This window comes from Lithobates pipiens, unplaced genomic scaffold (assembly GCF_037356315.1).
Source record: "Lithobates pipiens isolate NorthernLeopardFrog02 unplaced genomic scaffold, aLitPip1_a1.2 Scaffold_28, whole genome shotgun sequence".
In the NCBI taxonomy this organism is placed as follows: domain Eukaryota; kingdom Metazoa; phylum Chordata; class Amphibia; order Anura; family Ranidae; genus Lithobates; species Lithobates pipiens.
In genome coordinates this window covers 169,775,616-169,797,263 of record NW_027507789.1, presented here as the reverse complement: position 1 = coordinate 169,797,263, position 21,648 = coordinate 169,775,616, and the positions used below count along the sequence as shown (strand labels likewise).

The 21,648-nt window shown below is 45.6% G+C and overlaps 1 protein-coding gene across 3 annotated transcripts in view; it reads left to right on the top strand.

Moving 5' to 3' along the window:
- Positions 1-21,648, top strand: part of LOC143935777 (keratin, type I cytoskeletal 12-like) — an 87,056-nt gene that overhangs the window by 38,342 nt on the left and 27,066 nt on the right. For all 3 annotated transcript variants that reach the window (XM_077459887.1, XM_077459886.1, XM_077459885.1), the window contains exons 2-3: positions 4,457-4,539; positions 11,723-11,879. In XM_077459887.1, the coding sequence (XP_077316013.1) occupies positions 4,457-4,539; positions 11,723-11,879 (240 nt within the window). The remainder of the gene's footprint in view (positions 1-4,456; positions 4,540-11,722; positions 11,880-21,648) is intronic.

Below are 21,648 nucleotides of genomic sequence, written 5' to 3'. Positions count from 1 at the left end.
AGCCAGGCGCATTGGCATTTTTCTACAGTGAGAAAGCACCTGCATTCAGTGATTGTAAACCTTTCTTTACCAGTTGAGCCAATCTGTTTTATCCTACAACAGGGATATGCAATTAGCGGACCTCCAGCTGTTGCCAAACTACAAGTCCCATCATGCCTCTGGGTGTCATGCTTGTGGCTGTTAGAGTCTTGCTATGCCTCATGGGACTTGTAGTTCTACAATAGCTGGAGGTCCGCTAATTGCATATCACTGTCCTACAGGAAGACAGCCTTGTGATGTTTGGTAGACAGTTTCAAGTCCTCAAGTTACATTCAAGATACAGTTCTGGGCATCCAATACCTACCATTCCTATCCAACTTGATCCCCTAATAAACCAAAAACAAAACAAAACACCCTGGACTGGTTTTTGACTACAGAGTGAATGATGGAAAAATCCAGCGGCTCCTAAGGGGGTATCGCTACACACAAAATATTGTAATAAATAGGGCAGTACATGGAGGGATACATCTGTAGTATGTATCCACATATGGCACAACCACCATGTTGACTGACCATGAAGGGATCGCTAACAGCTATTACAACTACTTTAGAATTTCTGCCTATAATTTGTATATCTTTACTGATAAAGCAGGAAAAAAATTGACTTGAAGTTCTCAATCTCCGTGGTAGATTAGGTCTGGGCACCAGGAAGCAAACAGTAGTATCTTATAGAAGGTGGCATCAGTTGCAGATGAAAACTCCTAGCCTTCTCTGAAGGCCCCTAACACTGTTTCTAAAAGATTTGTTGGACAAATGTTGCACACATTAGTGCAGGCTGCACAAATTATAACTAATTTCAGGGATAGATTAATTCTTATGATCCTTAGCTCCATCGAGCCGCCAAAATGCGATATAGCTTTTTTTAAATACCTCAATGAGAAAATGTACCAAATTTGGGCTAATAGATGAAGCTGACAATAATAGGAATTAATGTTATTATTATCATACAGGATTCATACAGTGGTGTGAAAAAGTGTTTGCCCCCTTCCTCATTTCCTGTTTCTTTGCATGTTTGTCACACTTAAGTGTTTCAGAACATCAAACCAATTTAAACAATAGTCAAGGACAACACAAGTAAACACAAAATGCAATTTGTAAATGAAGGTGTTTATTATTAAAGGTGAAAAAAAATCCAAACCATCATGGCCCTGTGTGAAAAAGTGATTGCCCCCCTTGTTAAAACATACTATAACTGTGGTTGTCCACACATGAGTTCAATTTCTCTAGCCACACCCAGGCCTGATTATTGCCACACCTGTTCACAATCAAGGCATCACTTAAATAGGAGCTGCTTCACACAGTAAGGTCCACCAGAAGATCCTTAAAAGCTACACATCATGCCGAGACCCAAAGAAATTCAGGAACAATTGAGAAAGAAAGTAATTGAGATCTATCAGTCTGAAAAGGGTTATAAAGCCATTTCCAAAGCTTTGGGAATCCAGCGAACCACAGTGAGAGCCATTATCCACAAATGGCGAAGACATGGAACAGTGGTGAAGCTTCCCAGGAGTGGCCGGCCGCCCAAAATTACCCCAAGAGCGCAGCGACGACTCATCCAAGAGGTCACAAAAGACCCCACAACAACGTCCAAGGAACTGCAGGCCTCACTTGCCTCAGTTAAGGTCAGCGTTCATGCCTCCACCATCAGGAAAATACTGGGCAAAAATGGCCTGCATGGCAGAGTTCCAAGGAGAAAACCACTGCTGAGCAAAAAGAACATCAAAGCTCGTCTCAATTTCTCCACAACACATCTTGATGATCCCCAAGACTTTTGGGACAACATTCTGTGGACCGATGAGACAAAAGTGGAACTCTTTGGAAGGTGTGTGTCCAAGTATATCTGGCGTAGAAGGAACACTGCATTTCATAAAAAGAACATTATACCAACAGTAAAATATGGTGGTGGTAGTGTGATGGTCTGGGGCTGTTTTGCTGCTTCAGGACCTGGAAGACTTGCCGTGATAAAAGGAACTATGAATTCTGCTGTCTACCAAGAGATCCTGAAGGAGAATGTCTGACCATCTGTTCGTGTACTCAAGCTGAAACGAACTTGGGTTCTGCAGCAGGACAATGATCCTAAACACACCAGCAAGTCCACCACCGAATGGCTGAAGAAAAACAAAATGAAGACTTTGGAGTGGCCTAGCCAAAGTCCTGACCTGAATCCTATTGAGATGTTGTGGTATGACCTTAAAAAGGCCGTTCATGCTCAAAAACCCTCTAATGTAACTGAATTAGGACAATTCTGCAAAGATGAGTGGGCCAAAATTCCTCCAGGACGCTGTAAAAGCCTCATTGCACGTTATCGCAAACGCTTGCTTGCAGTTGTTGCTGCTAAGGGTGGCCCAACCAGTTATTAGGTTTAGGGGGCAATCACTTTTTCACACAGGGCCATGATGGTTTGGATTTTTTTTCACCTTTAATAATAAACACCTTCATTTACAAATTGCATTTTGTGTTTACTTGTGTTGTCCTTGACTATTGTTTAAATTGGTTTGATGTTCCGAAACACTTAAGTGTGACAAACATGCAAAGGAACAGGAAATGAGGAAGGGGGCAAACACTTTTTCACACCACTGTATAGTACCAACATTTAACTTACCGCTTTGCAACATGAGGGCAGACAGTACAGTTACAATACAATTCAATACAGGAGGAATCAGAGGGCCCTGTTTGTTAGAGCTTACAATCTAAAAGGGAGGGTCAAGTGATAAAAAAGGTAATAACTGTGGGGAGTGATCTGATGGACAAAAAAATCTAAGTACAGTTGTTATGTGTGGGCGGGATAGGCTTCTCTGAAGAGGAGAGTTTTCAGGGAACTTCTAAATGCAAACAGAGTAGGAGATAATCGGGCAGATTGGGGTAGGGAGTTCCATAGGATGGGAGACGCTCTGGAAAAGGCGAGCATGGAAGGAGGTGACGAGGGAACTAGAGAACAGGAATCTTGGGAGGAACGAAGGGAACGATTAGGTTGATATTTTGAGACTAGGTTATTGATGTAGGTGGGGCTGAGTTGTGTGTGGGGCTTTGCAAGTTGCTGTTAGTATTGCTGTTAGCATTTTGAATTGAATTTGGGTGAGTGGAAGCCAATGGTGGGATTGGCAGAGAGGAGTAGCCAGGGGCGTTGCTAGGTGGCAAAAGGACCAGGGGCTTCAGCCCGAAGTCCAAGGCCGGAAATGGAGGGGGGGGGGTGTTATACGCGACGCAGGTTTTTTTGGCTGGGCCGTGACACTGACGGTAGTGACCTACATAAACTGACCTACCTACACTAACCTGCCTGACCTACCTACACTGATGATAGTGACCTACCTACACTCACCTGCCTGACCTACATACATTGGACTTTTACATACACTAACGGTAGTGACCTACCTACACTGACTTGCCTGACCTACCTACACTGACATTTACATACACTGACCTACCTACACTGACTTTCCTGAACTACCTATACACACTGACCTACCTACACTGACATTTAACATACACTGACATTTACCAACACTGACATTTACCAACACTGACCCACATACACTGTCTGACCTACCTCAGCCGTGTTGTGCGGTGTCACAGCAGCCAGGCAGCCAATCCTCAGAGGAGGAGCCGAGGATAAGAGAAGAGCGGCTCACCCAAACGCCAATCGGGGATGTGGCGCGGCAGCCGCTTTGTAATTCCTGCCTTCTGGATCCAACAGCACCTATGATGGACGTCACACGTCCTGCGGTCCTGGCATTGGACCAGTGGGACGTCCATCATAGACATGCAGGCTCCAGAAGGCGGGACCTGCTATGGCACTCGGCCGCACTCGGCGGTGCTCGAGATCAGATTGGTCGCCGCGGCACTCGGGGCTAGCAATGGAGACCCTACAGAGCTGACACTTGGGGCTTTAGGGGGTCACATTCGGGGCTTCAGCCACCCTAGCCACTCAGTCTCGACGCCCCTGGGAGTAGCAGATACAGAGGGCTTGGTAAGGTGGTTGAGCCTGGCAGCAGAATTCATGATGGGCTGAAGGGCGGATAGACTAAGTAAAGTTTAGCCAATGAGAAGGGAGTTGCAGTAGTCGAGGCGAGAGATGACCAGGGAGTGAACTAGGAGCTTTTTGGTGTCATTGGTTAGGAAGGGGCATATTTTGGAGATGTTGTAGAGGTTGAGGCGACAAGATTTGGACAGTGATTGGATGTGGGGCCAAAAGGATAGATCAGAGTCCAGGATTGCACGTAGAACCTTGGGATACGCGGATGGGCTTATAGCTGTGCCATTGATCTTGACAGGGAGATCAAGGGAAGAGACATGGAGGAGGAAATACTATGAGCTTGGTTTTGGATCTATTACACAAAACTTGTGTAGCCTTCTCAAAGATCTTCAGTCTGACAAAACAAAACTCTATCTAAAGCTATTTTTTTTGTTTGTTCTGCAGATAAGACGTGCAAAACAAGCTAATGCCGAATGTTGGCTGAATATTGAGAACATGAAAATAGCAGCAGACGGCTTTAAAGAGAAGTGAGTTCCATTGTTTCCATAGTAATAGGTTTCTGCTATTCAGACCATGTCATGCATGACCACCCTGGGTGTTCTACAGATTACCAGAAACTCAAAGGTTCCTCTGTATGACAGAACTGAGGAATGGGAAATTGAATGGCTGACCTTCCTTTAGGAAAATGGCCAGAAGATGCAGTAAAACATGAGAAAACCTGTTCTAGAAAAGATTCTAATCGTTTTTGACAATCGTTCCATTTGGGCTCACTCTAACTAAAGCAACTCATACATGGGAATGCTTAGACTATGTTAAACACCAAAAGAGTTTATTTTAATCATGGATTGAGTTGGGTAAAACACCAACTGGCTTCATTTCTTGGGAACTCGAGTGGTGAAATCTGCTTATCTAGAATCATTAACCACTTGCCGATCAGCCGCCACAGTTGTACTACGGCAGAATGGCACGGCTGGGTGATTATGTAACGTCGCTTTAGTGGCCACAAGGCAAAGCGACGTTACATAATCACCCAGCCGCAGCACCCCCGAAGCTGATGCGAGTGCCAGGCGGTCACGATAACGGCCGGGCTCCCGCGATCGCCGCTGATATACGGATCTGTTTATGTAAACACACAGTTTCCGGTTCTCTGAAGGGAGAAGAGACAGATCGTCTGTACATACAAAGTATGAACAGCGATCTGTCATCTCCCCTACACAGTCCCCTCCCTCCTTCAGTTAGAACACACACAGGGAACACAATTAACCCCTTGATCGCCCCCTAGTATTAACCCCTTCCCTGCCAGTGACATTTTAACAGTAATCAATGGATTTTTAGAGCACTGATCGCTGTATAAATGCCAGTTTACCCTGCACGCTCCTGGCACAGTGACTGGCGGCTAATGGAAAATTCCTGATCGCTGCTTGCAGTCAAGAGTTATTCTATCATATGACCGTCATGACACCCAATCACAGCGGTCACATGGCCATAAGCTTCACCTCCTGCCATTCTAAACTCCTTAAATATTGTCAATAACCAAGGTAGGGTGAAGTGGGATTTTGTATGTACCTCTGTTGGGTTTAAATGAAGATATATACACCACAGAGTAAAAATATAGTTAAACTTTATTTTCCATATATCGATGGTCAAATAAGAATTTTACATTTATAACAGGTTAAAAATCACAGTTACTGTTATTTGGTCCAGGACGTGTTAATCCTGACAGAAAGGTTCAAACAGATGGCCTACACATTTCACAGGGAGCCCCTCTTCATCATGGCCTTAAAGTAGAACAAATTTGGTACAAATATTATAATAACCTATGATTGGAATATTGACAAGGTTATAGGTAAATATTAATAAAATGTTTAAATCATAAGAGCATAGAATTTAGAAAATTTATGAGGCATTCATAATTGCCTGAATAACATTACAGTGTAATATAGCATAAAACTTGACAAAATAAAATTGCATTCTATGGTCATCGCAATGGCAGCGGCTTCTCCTGATTTCTGCAGCTTCTGTTTCCTCCCTCCTCCTCGGCGGCCAATCGGGGCGCTTTTCTTTTCGGCCAATTGAGAAAGGGGTCTAATACCCGCTTCCTGATTGGCCAGGAGGAGGATCATTGTTTCAATAGCGAATATTCATTCATTAGATCTGTAGCTTTCAAAGGATTTGAGTATGTATCCTGATTTTATTAAGATCTTTTATCTAGGAATTATCGAGTGCTAATTAATCAAATTTTTATTATCGAGTGCTAATTAATCTAATTTGTACTCTGGCATATTGAATTTACCATTAGTTATGTTTTGAGGGTAGCTTTATAAAGTACTGCTGAGTGGGTATACAGTAAGTACAATATGCAATGCCTAATGAAATATTGCAGTACGCTGTATGGATGTAATGGGTAGTGGCAATATCTTTACTATGTCTAATATTTTTAGCATGATGGATTCACATTTTAACAATATGTATTTGATATAATTTTAACTGTTTTATTTTTTATTATTTATATCCTTTGATTTCATGTATTGTAATGTTACATGCTGTAATAAGCGCGTACGGGTGGCTGCAGAAGAAGTAATACAGTCCCAGCCGAGCCCGATAATACGGACTCTTAGTGCATATAACTATCACATGAGAAACCCAGGAGGGATGGATGGGATGCTGAGTAGTAGTTGCTCACCAGCGACAGAGGGTGGGCGGAGTATAACATGATGACGCCCGTGGTGACGCACACACTATAACATCCCGTGAGGGGGGCGTGGGCTTCCTCCGAGGACCGCTGTGATGACGCACATGGAGGAGCCCCACTTTTTTAGTATTTTAATGAGAAGTCGTGTAGTGTGGCCACGCGCTCTGAAGACTGTATTACGAAACGCGTCAGAGGGTGACAGTGCGGCCTGCCAGGATCACAGTAGCAGCCTCTTCCCGGGCGTCTTCCCGGGAGGTTTTAGTGAAGCGGTACTAGACGGTGAGCTAGATGCCTATAATGTGATACGCTGGCTTATTGTTAATGATTAAGTAAGCATATTTTGTACGGGGGGGGGGGAGAGTTTTTTTTATTAATAAACAGTATTATACTATGGAGAATATCCCCTTGTATTTTTGCATGGTTTACTTAATGAATCACACTGGTCCTTCCAAGGGAATTTCAATCTCCCATTAAGTGATATTGCAGCCCCATGTGGTGGATACTGTGACAGGCTCAGTTTACATATACTTTCGGTAAGCACAAACACAAAGGGGGAAGCACCTGGTGGATTGGTGGAGGATTAACAGCTGAAGTGTTTTGAACTTTGATCTCACTATTACCAGAAGTTAATCACAGCAGCTACTGGTGTTTGTGACAGTCTATCCTATGGAACTTTCTATTGGTGGACGGGTTATGATACCATTTTTGACATACACTGGTGTAGCGGATGACATTTGGGATCAAATGTCACACGCATGTAAATTTAGTTTTTGCCTCGGGACCCTACGGTACTGAGGGTTAATTGTGTAGGTAGGCCTCAACACCAGTCTGGCCAGGCCATGTTTGAAGTTCTGCCTGGTCATGTGGTGCACATGACAGGCTAGAACCAGGCCTGGTTGGATGTTTGGGTATGGCCCTCTTGGAGCCAATCAGCGGGAGTGCCGGGCCCGCTGAGGAGTCTGGGAGGGGGTACTTAAGCAGGTGTGGGTCACGTGTTTGGGGTCCCGGAGTTGTTCATGAGACCCGTGTGGTCTGTTCTGGTTCCAGGACCGGGGTAGGCCCGTGAGGGGGTCCCGGTCACGGGGTGTCTGACATCCCACAGAATGTTCCTGTCAGTGGCCCCTGATAGACCTGTCTGGTCTGGGGTAGGGATCCGTCTGCTCCCGAGTCTCGGAACCGGCTGGTCCAAGGCGCAGTAACTGAGGGAGGATTCAAAGTGTCCGGGTGTGCTCTCGGCTTGGAGGGACACCACAGCTCGTGGAAGTGACTCGGAGGAGGGCCGGCAAGTGGCATCCTGAGATGTGCCTGGTTACTGAGTTGGGAAGGACATTGATGAGTTCACACTTTTCCAGTACCACAAAGGAAGCGGGAAACGTTCCAGGTACGGTTGGAAAAAGGTTCCTGTTCATCTTCAGTTGATTGTTCAAGTTTTGAGTCAACATGCTGACTGCCATGATCTCTGACTAGAGGTCTGTTCAGCCTTGAAGTACCCAGCTGCGAGTGGCTACTCTCTGGGTGGAAGTAGAGACTTGTTAAACTTGCAGTTCAAGGTACCCGAGTTCTTCACCCATGCCCTCTGTTCTCTAAGAGACTGTTTTGTGAAAGTTCTACTGCAAAATAAAACCTTTTGAAAGGACTTTATCTGTGTCAGTGTACAAGTCGTTGGGTATGAACCCTGGGAACCCCTAGACACGGAAGAGCAGGCCAGGAGAAGGTATCCGGTAAGCCCATTCAGTCAAGGCCACCCTGCAACAGGTTATGGCCACTACACTGGTATATAGTGGATTGCTGGACACCGGAGTGGACTGATTCTCTTCTATCATTTATGAGAGTTTACTTTTTTCTCAACTTCCTGCACTATATGAGATATTAGCATTTTTTAGATGCTGTTTATCTATATTAAGCGTTGTTAATGCTTGTGATGTTTACATTTTGACCATATTTTTTATATTGATGACTGGGGATTTTATAATAGCGGCTGTGAGTGCAAAAAACTTTTTTTTATTTCCATTTTGAGCACTAGGTTCAGTAGTACACAGTATTTCTGGAATTTGTTTGTATATTCATTCTATATTGTAACACACCTGGATGGGCTTGTAGCCCAATGCTCTGCACCCTGAGCCCACCCTATTCTGAAGCCTATTAGAGCCTCTGGCTCTAATCAGATGCTTCAAACCCCCCCCCCCCCATTGGAATTCATGGATCTGGCATCCTGAAAGGGGCCAAATGCATGGATAGACGGGGCGGCTGTGGATGGGGGGGTGCCCGGGCACCCCTAATGGACGGGCCGCCCCAGACCGGCACCATTGATTTTTGTTAGCTATGTGTAAGGGGGTAATTATTCCCAATGACCACAGATATAAAGAGCATTCTTCGCACTGACCATTACACTAATGTTCCATGAGTTGTAGATACAGTATAGTACTTTTTAGCAGGGGTTCCCTGAGACCAAAAAATAATTTCAAGAGTTCCTCTGTGAAGAAAATGTTGAGAGGCTGATTTAGCCAGTTTGGGTGGAAGAGAGGTGTCTGTTTTTTGATAGCCAGAACTGATTTTCGAAGATGAAAGTTAAGGAGGTTTTCAACTTTTCAGCCAGGGCATTGGTCCAGTTTAAGCACCTAGGAGTCCATGGGATTAGAATTTAGCAATCTTGAGCAGATTAGACATGTTTTTCTAATGCTGCGTACACGCGACCGGACTTTGATGGACTAGGTCCGACGGAATGAATCCGTCGAATATTACGATGGTGTATGGGCTCCAGCGGACTTTTTTTGCCCAAAAGTCTGATGGACCTAGAAATAAAAACATGTTTCAAATCTTTCCGACGGTCTCGAGTCCGGACGAATAATCCATTTGTCTGTATGCTAGTCCGACGGACAAAAACCAATGCTAGGGCAGCTATTGGCTACTGGCTATGAACTGCCTTATGCTAGTCCAGTCGTACGTCATCATCTGTCGGACTTTGGTGTGCTTGTGTGTGGCCAAGTCCGTTAGTTTGGAAAGTCGGTCGGAACTCCGCCAAATGTCCGTCGAGAAGCCTGTCGGACCTAGTCCTGGTCGTGTGTATGTGGCATAAATGCTATTTTTGGCTTCGTTTGGTGCTTGGTTATTGATCTGATGCCAGTGCTACGACTTGGGTGGCTGCATCAAAGGCATTGAAAGGAAAAAAAGTAAATTTGAGTAGAAGGTGGCCATGGTAAGCACCCCTGGCAGTGCTAGGGCTAATTTTCACAAGAATTACCCTCTGAAGAGTGATCTGCAGTGGATCACTTTTGAGAGGGCATTTTACAAGCGGCAAGGTTATGATTTGTTTGTTCCTTGCCACCTGTTTTAACCCATCAAAGCCTGTACCACTGTACAAGGTGGTTCATGGCACAGCCCCACTTGAATGGGTCACAATTGGCAGTTGTTACAGCCTTTGAGGTTCAAGGGGACAGTTGTGGAGGGGGGGGGGGAGGAGATACAATAAAAACGCAACTCAACCATCTGTTTTAACTGCCTCCCAAGTCAATTGATAATAAATAGTAGTCCACATCACTTAGTAATGATTTGACATACCACTGTGTTAATTCTGACTCAATCTAGTTCATAACACTTGCAACAAATGCTTGAAAACAGGCAGACATTTGCAGATTGATCACAGACAATCAGAAAAAGCAAGCAGAGTATGTTTGGGCAAGCAGTGTTTGAACCGTTTTATGTTTTTTTCTTCTAATTATACGACGATTTCCTTTGCAAAAATGAATCAAAAGGTGCACGGTTATTGTTGCAGGGCGTTATGAATTTTCTAAAACAAACATTGCACAAACTGTTTGCTTTCAGACTGTCTCTCATTAAAAGTCTGCACTGAGTTATAGAGCAGCAGTTGTCAACCTTTTTTTTCAGTCGTGACACTCTCTAAAAGCAAGCAAAGTCTGGAAGCACACCAGTTTAAAATTTTAAAAAAATGTAAGAAGAAATCTGATGCTGCGACAATGCATACAACCACCTTGATGAAATCAACTACACATCAATACCCCTTCCAATAAGAGGTTCCCCCCATACATCAGAGACCCCCCGCTTTATGTCAGTGGTCCTCTCAATTATGTCAGAGTCCCCCTTCATGTCAGAGTCCTCCCCATTACATCAGACTCCCCCATAACCAAAGAGCCCCCCATCACACAGCCCCCCAGTTTCATAACCCTGTATCACAAAGCCCCCAATCACACAGTCCTCCCATCAGGTTCTACTACCTCCTGCAGCACAGCAGAAGGCAGCGGTGGAACAGGTCTGGAGGAGGCATACTTCTGTCTTCTCCTAAATGCTGATGATGGCACTGCATGCCACCTTCCCTGAATCAAATCATGCATTGCCATGGTGCCAACCCTCATCACCATAGTAATGACACTATGCATCCCCACCCTAAATTATTATTTGCTGTTATGGTGCTGGTGACCAGCATACAATGATGCTGATCGAAAGAAAAATAATGGGTCCTATACTTGCAGCACCATGGGTCAGTCCAGAGGGCTTCCCAGGCTGCCACAACACCCTGATTGAGAAACATTAGAGCATCATGGGTTGTTATGGTGCTGGCCATCCAGCCCACCATGGCAACTTTTTGTGCCGATAAAGGACAAACTGGGTCACACGGTGGTGGCACCCCAGTAAAACCAAGATTGCACTCTGGTTGAGAAACCCTGCTATAGTGAGTAGATGGGAAAGGGTAATTAGTGCGAGAATCAGTCAACCACCTGGCCAAGTCAGTTGCCTGTTTGTAAAATGAGCTTTAGTTATTGAACTCTGTAACAATGGTTACAGTGAAGAAGATAAGATTAGCCTAGTATATTTTGAACCCAGAGCTTAACCCTTTGGCTGCAAATGAGCAAATATGATAAAGGTTTTTGACAGAAGAGATAATCCCCACACTATATGTACATTTATATTTGAAATATGATCGTGAAAAAGGTGGCAGAGTAAATACGTGACAATCATGAAAAAAACCCACAATTAAATGTTTTTTTCTTGAAATCATACAGGTATAAAGAAGAATTAACTTTGCAAAATGCAATAAAAGATGATGTGAAGAAGCTCAAAGCTGCCAGCAGTGGTCTGGAGATGGAGATACGCTGTTTGGAAGTTGAGGAACAGATCTTAACTAAGGAACTGGAGAACCTTAAGCAAGATCAGAATGAGGTAAGCTATCTGAACTATTATAGTTAGACTCACAATCCTTACAAAATAATTTTTTTAACCACTTACGGAGTGCCCTGCAACAGTTTTACGTTGGGTGTTTGAAGGAGGGTATTGTTGTTATGGCAGCAGCCAACTGCCATATCCCTGGTATCCCCTCCTTCAGCGGGTGGTCCTCTACAAGATAAAATTGATTTCATAGTTAGTAAGGTTGAATAAAGACACCAGTCCATCCAGTTCAGCCTGAGTGAGTGTCTACAATTGTCCCTATCCCTGTACATTGCACACTCACATCAGTCCCTACCCTCAAGGGGCCCACAATCCAAGGTCCCCATTCATATACTAGGTCCAAATTTGGACAGAAGCCAATTAGCCTACCTACATGTCTTTGGATTATGGGAGGAAGCCGGAGTACCTGGAGGAAACCCACGCAGGCACAGGGAGAGCATGCAAGCTCCAGGCAGCTAGCGTTGAGGTTGGGATTTGAACCAGTGACCCCTCTTACTGCCAGGTGAGAGTACTAACCACTACACCACTGGGCCGGGTTCCCATATCCCCGGTATCCCCTTCTTCAGCGGGTGGTCCGCTACAAGATAAAAGTGGTCTCTGCAGCGGATTCGCCGCAAGATCACTTTTATTGGTGGCGAGAGAGGGCCCCCCTCCCGCCACGCTCCGGTGCCCTCCGCCGCTTAGTGCTTGCGTAGCATACTAGCTCATTATGAATAACTTATCTGAGAACGAAGCCCCGAAGCAGTCCTCCATCTTCATGTCCGCCGCTGCCATGGATCACGGAGTGACTTCCGGGTCTCGCTGCTCTGGCTCTGTGATTCGCCGGAGCAGCGATGATGTCACTTCCGCACATGCGCACGGGAGCCGACACTCGCGGCATATCGCCGCGATCTGCGGCCTGCCCAGTGCGCATGTGTGCCGCTGTCTACTGCGCATGCACCGTAGACAGCGATGGCTGTCTTCGGGTAAATATCTGCTAAACCGTATAGGTTTAGGAGATATTTCTTGGACCTACAGGTAAGCCTTAATCTAGGCTTACCTGTAGGTCAAAGTTGGTTGTAAGGGTTTACAACTACTTTAACAAAGCATTATTTCGAAATGGTAAACTTATAACACACACAGTCTTTGATTTCAGAAATATGTTTACAGTTCGAATTCAAATGGAATTCGATGTAAAATTAAATTCGAAGTTCGATTTGGATTTCTGAAATTTGGATGAATTTTGTTTCGTTATTCGGAGCATTCAGTAAACTTTGTTTATAATGAAATTCGGGTATTCGGATATATCCGAATCTCCGAATAACAAACAATTTGTCTGAATATTAACCACATGCCAACTGGGCCATAGCCGAAAGACAGCTACAGCGTGGTCGGCTTATTCTGGGAGGGTGTCCATGGGCATCCTCTCAGAATCCTGCTCTCGTGCGCCCCTTGGGGCATGCACCCAGAAACATCCATGACCCGCGGGATCACGGAAGACCCGGCGCATCACGGTAAATGGCCACTAACAGCGGGCGTTTACCACGTGATCGCTGTGTCAAATGACGGAGCGATCACAACAACAGTCCGGCGTCACGTCCACTTCCACCCTCTGTACTGATCGGTACAGTGTGAGGGGAGAGGGGGAGAGATCATTTGCAGCAGCGCTGTGGGCTGGATGTGTAGTGCCCACAGCACTGCTCAGTGCCCATTCCAGCCACATACATACTCTGCAATACCCTGCCATACCCTTAAATAATCTGCAATACTCTGCAATACCTTGCAATACTCTGCCAAACCCTGCCATAGACTGCCATACCTTGAAATACTCTGCCAAACCCTGCCATAGACTGTCATACCCTGCAATACCCATCCATGCTCTACAATACTCATCCATGCTCTGCAATACTCATCCATCCATACTCAACCATACCCAGCTATACTCAACCATACCCAGCCATACTCAACCATACCCAGCCATACTCAACCATACCCAGCCATACTCAACCATACCCAGCCATACTCAACCATACCCAGCCATAATCAACCATACCCAGCCATTCCCATCCATGGCTCATCCATGCCACATCAGTTTGCATCCATGCTACTACAGTGCCTCAAAGTGTAATTAGAAATCAAATTAGACTTGAGTTTTATGCCCCTTGAATGCCTGCTAGTGCTCCCTGCATGTTGGGCTTCTGTATGTGGCCATGCTGTGTAAAAGTCTCACACATGTGTTATCACCATACTCAGGTGGAGAAGTAGAATGTATTCTGGGGTGTAATTTGTGGTATGCATATGCTGTGTGTGAGAAATAACCTGATAATATGACAATTTTGTGAAAAAAAAAAAGAAAATATCTTGATTTTGCAAATAATTGTGGGAAAAAAATTACAACTTCAAAAAACTCACCATTCCTCTTTCTAAATACCTTGGAATGTCTACTTTACAAAAAGGGGTAATTTGGGGGCTAGTTGTACTTTCCTGGCTTGTTAGGGTCTCAAGAAATGAGATAGGCCAACAATACTTCAGGTGTGATCAATTTTCAGTGATTGGCACCATGAATGAATGAATGAATGAAATACTTGTATAGCGCACAATGCGAACTGAATCGCCTCTAGGCGCTGTGGCGAGCTTTGATCATCTGCTAAAAGAGGAAGGTCTTGAGTTTTTTCCTAAAAGCCAGGTGATTTTCTTCCAGGCGGATGTTGATTGGTAGAGCATTCCATAGCCGAGGCCCTTGGACAGCGAATCTCCGATCACCCTTGGATTTATACCGGGCTTTGGGCACGAGGAGGAGGTTTTTATACCATAGCTTTGGACTCTGACTTTCTCACTGACCAAATAATATACACCGATTTTGCTTATTTTTACCAAAGATATGTAGCAGTATAAATTTTGACTAAAATTTAGGAAGAAAAATTACCAATTTGCTAAATTTTAACAGAAACAAATGCTGCTTTTTTTTTTAACAGAATTTTCAGTATTTGATTTATAGCGCAAAAAATTAAAAAAACAGAGGTGATTAAATACCACCAAATTAAAAAAAGGATATCATTTCATATAAGTACAGTGTTGCAAGACTTAGTAATTGTCATTCAAATTGTGAGAGCACCGAAAGCTGAAAATTTGTCTGGTTAGGAAGGGGCTTTAAGTGCCCAGTGGGTACCCACTTGACCACTGGGCACAATTTTATAGTTAGTTATTAGTTAGTAGTGATGGACGAACTTCCTATGGGACGTTTCGCGAACGCGGCCGATAGTTCGCAAACCGTAATGTTCGCCGCGGGCCCCATTGACTTCAATGGGAGGCAAACTTTGCAGCAATGACACCTGCACCGTGATAGAGTGATCTGACAACAGCACCATGATAGAGAGCACTGACATCAGCAGCGTGACATAAAGCACTAACACCAGCACCGTCATATACAGCACTGACAGCAGCACCGTGATAGAGAGCACTGACATCAGCAGCGTGACATACAGCAATGACACCTGCACCGTGATATATAGCACTGACACCTGCACCGTAAGCAGCCCCAGGAGGAAGTCAGCATAGCACAGGGATGGTGGGAGCCCCTCATAATAAGCATAGCACAGGGATGGTGGGAGCCCCTCATAATGAGCATAGCACAGGGATGGTGGGAGCCCCTCATAATGAGCATAGCACAGGGATGGTGGGAGCCCCTCATAATATGCACAGCAGAGGTACAGCCCCAGGAGGAAGTCAGCACAGCACAGGGATGGTGGGAGCCCCTCATAATAAGCAGCCCCAGGAGGAAGTCAGCACAGCACAGGGATGGTGGGAGCCCCTCATAATAAGCAGCCCCAGTAGAAATATGACACCGCTCAACCTCTTCAAAGAGGAGGGTACGGGCATATAGTACGGTGTGCTTTTTTTGGACAAGGAAGTGAGCCAAATTAAGAAAGAAGGTCTGTGTGCTCGATTAAAAAAATAGTTTATAGACATATACATGGTCTACTGGTCACATGTGTTGAATTCCTCCGAGATCCATGCCTCATTCATTTTTAGAAATGTGAGGTAGTTAACACTGTCGTGAGCTAGGCGAGTACGCTTATCGGTCACGATCCCCCCTGCTGCGCTGAACGTCCTTTCGGACAGGACACTGGACGAGGGGCAAGCCAACAGTTTGATTGCAAATTGGGCAAGCTCTGGCCAGAGGTCAAGCCTGCCCACCCAGTAGTCCAGGGGTTCATCACTCCTCAGAGCGTCCACATCGGCCGTTAACCCGATGTAGTCGGACACCTGACGGTCTAGGCGTTCCCTGATGCTGGATCCGGATGACACCTGTCGATGGGTCGGCTGAAAGAATGACCTCATATCCGAAGTCACCAACACATTTTCAAGCCTCTTCTTGCAGGCGCTGTTGGATTGGTACTCGCAACTCCTTCTCTGGGAGTGGGAATTGCTCCTCTGCCAGCGCACGCAAAAGCAGAATGCAGCATTTCTCGAAGCAAGGCCTGGAAGTGCTCCATTCTGCCAGCCCTCTGTGACGGCGGTAACATTTCCGCCATTTTGTGTTTGTACCGGGGTGGTCTAAGTACGTTGCCACCCAGTACTGGTCCTTGACCCTTATGCTTTTTATACGGGGGTCCCTATTAAAACACTGGAGCATGAAGGCCCCCATTTGCACTAAACTGGAAGCGGTGTGGTGGCCTGGCTCCTGCTCATCATCCAGGATAATGTTGTCCTCTTCATTCTCCTCTCCCCATCCACGCACAACAACAGGGATCCCAGAAAGGTTTAAAGCATGCTCTTCTTGCTCCTCCTCATCCGCCCCGGCACCATCCTCCTCTGACTCCTCTTCAGACTCCTGTTGTTCACTTGTCTCAGATAGAGTAGCCCCCCTGGGAATTTATCCAGCATTGCGACTTCCTCATCTTCCCGCTCCTCCACAGCTTGATCAATGACACGACGCAATGCACGCTCCATAAAGAAGGCATAAGGTACCATGTCACTGATGGCGCCATGGCTGCGACTGACCAGTTTGGTGATCTCCTCAAATGGCCGCAGAAGTCTGCATGCGTCGCGCATGAGCAGCCACTGGCGCGGTGAAAAAAAAAACAGCTCCCAGAACCTGCTCTGCCGCAGAGTTCATACAGGTAGACGTTAACTGCACGTTTCTGCTGGAGCAGCCTATCAAGCATATAGAAGGTTGAGTTCCATCGCGTCGGGCAATCGCAAATAAGACGTCTGACAGGCAGATTGTGTCGCCACTGAATGTCAGCAAGGCGAGCCATGGCCGTGTAAGATCTTCTGAAATGGGCCGAGATTTTCCTTGCCTGCCGCAAGATGTCCTGGACACCAGGGTATTTGACAACGAATCGCTGCACGACCAAGTTTAAGACGTGTGCCATGCATGGCACGTGCGTGATTTTGCCCTGTTTCAATGCGCTAAGCAGATTGGCACCATTGTCACACACCACTTTACCAACTGTCAAATTGAGTGGTGTTAGCCACTGATCTGCCTGTGAACGCAAAGCTGAAAGGAGTGCTGGGCCAGTGTGGCTCTTGGCTTCCAGGCACAACAGACGCAGCACGGCATGGCAACATCTCACCTGGCATGTTGAATAGGTTCTGGGGAGCTTGGGCGGCGCAGTGGAAGAGACGCTAGCAGCGGAAAAGGAGGAGTCAGCCGAGGAGGAGAGGGAGGAGGATGGAGTAGGAGGAGGAAAAGAAGAAGGGCCAGGCCTGCATGCAATCCGTGGCGGTAAAACCAAATCTACACGGGTGCCACGGGTTACATGCTTGACGGGCGTCAGAAGGTTCACCCAGTGGGCAGTAAAAGTGATATACCTTCCCTGCCCGTGTTTGCTAGACCACGTGTCTGTGGTCAGATGTATCTTGGCACCGACACTGTGTGCCAGAGATACATTCACTTGCCGCTGAACATGGCCATATAGCTCTGGGATGCCCTTCTCTGAGAAATACTTCCTTCCTGGGACCTTTCATTGTGGTGTTCCAATGGCCACAAATTTGCGAAAGGCCTCCGAGTCCACCAGTTTATATGTCAGTAGTTGGCGGGCTATCAGTTCTGACAAGCCAGCCATCAACCGTTGGGCAAGAGGGTTATCCGGCGTCATCATTTTTTTACGCTCGAACATTAGGCCCACGAAAGCCTGCCTTTTTGCGGAAAAACGTGAGCTTGGCGTGATGGAAGATGGAGTGGAGGACAATTATGAGGAGAAGGAGAACTAGAAGACGAGGCTGGACGGTGAGAGCCTGGAGTGTGGCTTTGTGTGTTCCGTTGGTCCCACTGGGCTCGGTGATGGCTGCTCATGTGCCTTCTTAAGGCAGTCGTCCCTAGGTGAGTGTTGGGCTTACCGCGACTAATGCGTTGACTGCAAAGATTGCAGGTGGCAACGCTATTGTCAGCAGCGGACACGTTAAAAAAACGCCCACACTGCGGAGCCATGTGCCGGTGTCCTGGGAGCGCCAGATGTGACCATATATGGTCGATGACTCGCTCCTGATACATTTGCAGTCTGCTTTGTCCCTCCTGTGCAATGTAAGTTATTCCTGCTTCTCCTCCCTATCTGCTGGTCCATATCTCCCTCTGAACTCCCCTCCTCTTCCTCTCTTGTGGGCACCCACGTGACATCACTAGACACGTCATCATCAACGTCACCTTCCCCACCGCTATAAGTAGAGATCTCGGAGTAGGCAGCAACACCGGGGACCAACCTCCTCCTTGGGCTGATCTGGGTACTGTCGTCAGACTGCTGAGTAGCGGTTGTTGCTACCTCCTCTTCCTGATCCAATACCAAGATAGGCTGCGCATCAGAAATGTCTTGATTTGGATCGGAAAATAATTCCTGTGACTCAAGCGGAAGGTATGTGGTGGTGGTGGTGTTGTTGGTGGTAGTGTCTTTGGGGGTGCACATAGCAGAGAGTGAAGAAGAGGGTGCAGATCGAGAGGATGAGGAGGGTGCAGAAGAGTAAGGCTGAGTGAGCCACTCAACCAAGTCTGGTGCGTCCTTTAAATGAATTGAACGCACCTTCTGCAACTTCCCACTTTGGCTCAAGCCTGTTGCTCCTGACCTACCCCTACCCCCCCGCGGAAGGGCCTGCCTCTTCCTCTGCCTGTCATTTTTTAAATGACCCTATGACAAAACTCTCAGTCCCTATACTGATAAAGGACTGCTGCAGTTTAGGGCAGCGGTCAGCATTAGTGCACCTCAACCCTATGTATTGTGGACCTATACCAGTCCTTATGGAATAGCAGACTGTACCTCACTCAACCCTATGTACTGTAGCACCCTAGACCTTACCAGTCCTTATAAGGACCTTTGTGGAACAAGTAGGTTGTGACTGATTAGCAGACTGTACGTCAGTCCCTATACTGATGAAGGACTGCTGCAGTATAGGGCAGCGGTCAGCAGTAGTGCACCTCAACCCTATGTATTGTGGACCTATACCAGTCCTTATGGAATAGCAGACTGTACCTCACTCAACCCTATGTACTGTAGCACCCTAGACCTTACCAGTCCTTATAAGGACCTTTGTGGAACAAGTAGGTTGTGAATGATTAGCAGACTGCAGCAGAAGGGCAGCAGTCAAGTATAATATTCTTTCTATATTTGGAAGAAAGAATATTATACGTGTACAAGCCTATTACCATACCAGTCCTGAAAAGAACCTTTGTGGACCTAGTAGTAACAGCTACTGATTAAACTGACTGTCCCTCACTGCCTCACACACAGCTTCCTGCCTGTCCCTATATAAACTGACAAAACAGAGGCTGCTGGAACAATAACTTGAATAGCACTTTTGTGGACCTAATAGTAACAGACCAAACCGCAGTCTTCGATCAGCCAACAAAAACCTCCTCCTCGTGCCCAAAGCCCGGTATAAATCCAAGGGGGATCGGAGATTCGCTGTCCAAGGGCCTCGGCTATGGAATGCTCTACCAATAAACATCCGCCTGGAAGAAAATCACCTGGCTTTTAGGAAAAAACTCAAGACCTTCCTCTTTTAGCAGATGATCAAAGCTCGCCACAGCGCCTAGAGGCGATTCAGTTCGCATTGTGCGCTATATAAGTATTTCATTCATTCATTCATTCATTCACAGCTAATGATTAAACTGACTGTCCCTGCAGCACACAGCGTCCTGTCCCTTTCTCTACACTGACAAAAGACACTCAGGCTGCTGCAACAATCACTAGCACAGCACTGCCTCAAACCTATATCCTGAACTACACCTAACACCTATACCATGATACCAGTCCTTAAAAGAACTTTTGTGGACCTAATAAATAGCGATTTGGGTCACTGAAATCTCTCCCTGCTCCACACAGCAACCTCTCCCTATAGTGACAGAAGAACTGGACTAATAATAACTATTAAATTGTGCACTGCCAAAAAACGTGTTCGCTTTCGTTGTGTGTTCTAAGTAACAAATTAATAATAATAAACAACAATAATAATAAAAACGTTTTATTATTAATTTATTCCGTTCCATTTGTTTAGATGCAGATAATTTGTAACTTCAGATAATTTAGTATTTATTAGGTTCACTAACAGCCAAATTGGAAAGGAAATTCCTACACCTATAATTTAATAGTTATTAGTTAGTTAATTAGTTATTCTTTCGAATTTTCAGATTTTCTTTCTTATTTTCGAATTTACGAAGTTCCGAATTTTCAAATTTACGAATTGTGATAATAACGAATGACCCGAAAAACGAATGAAACGAAAACGAACACATTTTTCAGCAGTGCACATGTCTAAAAGGGATGTCAGAGAAAGACCAATAGGTCCATCGAGTTTGCCCTATTTTTTTTTTCCTATGGGTATAGATCTGTTTATCCCAAGCATGTTTGAATTCACTTACTGTTGACTGACTCACTATTTCTGCCAGAAGGCTGTTCCAAGCATCAACTACTCTTTCAATAAAATAATATTTTCTTAGGAAGTCTGTTGGGACTACAGAATGCCCCCCCCCCCCCCAATTCCCCCTTCATCTCCAAAACAATCGGAGGAAGGTCTTCTGTAGTCTGTAGATATAATGACTGTAGGAAGATAAGACTGCTTGGGAAAACATTGCAGTGAGGTTGGACCCTCTTTTGCCTTCAGAACTGCCTTAATTCTTTGTGGCATAGATTCAATAAGGTGTTGGAAACATTCCTCAGAGATTTTAGTCCATAGTGACATGATAGCATTACGCAGTTGCTGCAGATTTGTCGGCTGCACATCCATAATGTGAATTTCCTGTTACACCTAATCCCAAAGGTGCTCTATTGGATTGAGAACTGTGAAGGCCATTGCAGTACAGTGACCTCATTTTCATGTTCAACAAAACAGTGGTGAGATGATTTGAGCTTTGTGACATGGTGCATTATCCTACTGGAAGTAGCCATCATAAGATGGGTAAACTGTAGTCATTAAGGGATGGACATGAGCAGCAACAATACTCAGGTAGGCTCTGGCATTTAAACTATGCTCATTTGGTACTAAAGGGCCCAAAGTGTGCCAATAAATATCCCCCAAACCATTACACCACCACCACCAGCCTGAGTCATTGATACAAGGCAGGATGGATCCATGCTTTCATGTTGTTTACGCCAAATTCTGACCCTACCATCTGAATGTCGCAGCTGAAATCAAGACTCATCAGACCAGGCAACATTTTACCAATCTTCTATCATCTATCTATCATTCTATAGGCCCCCTAACCTGGGGGAGGAGGGGGAGACGGACCTCCTATCACAATGTGGATTAGCAACAAGGATGGGAAGTGTCATCATAATGGGGGATTTTAATT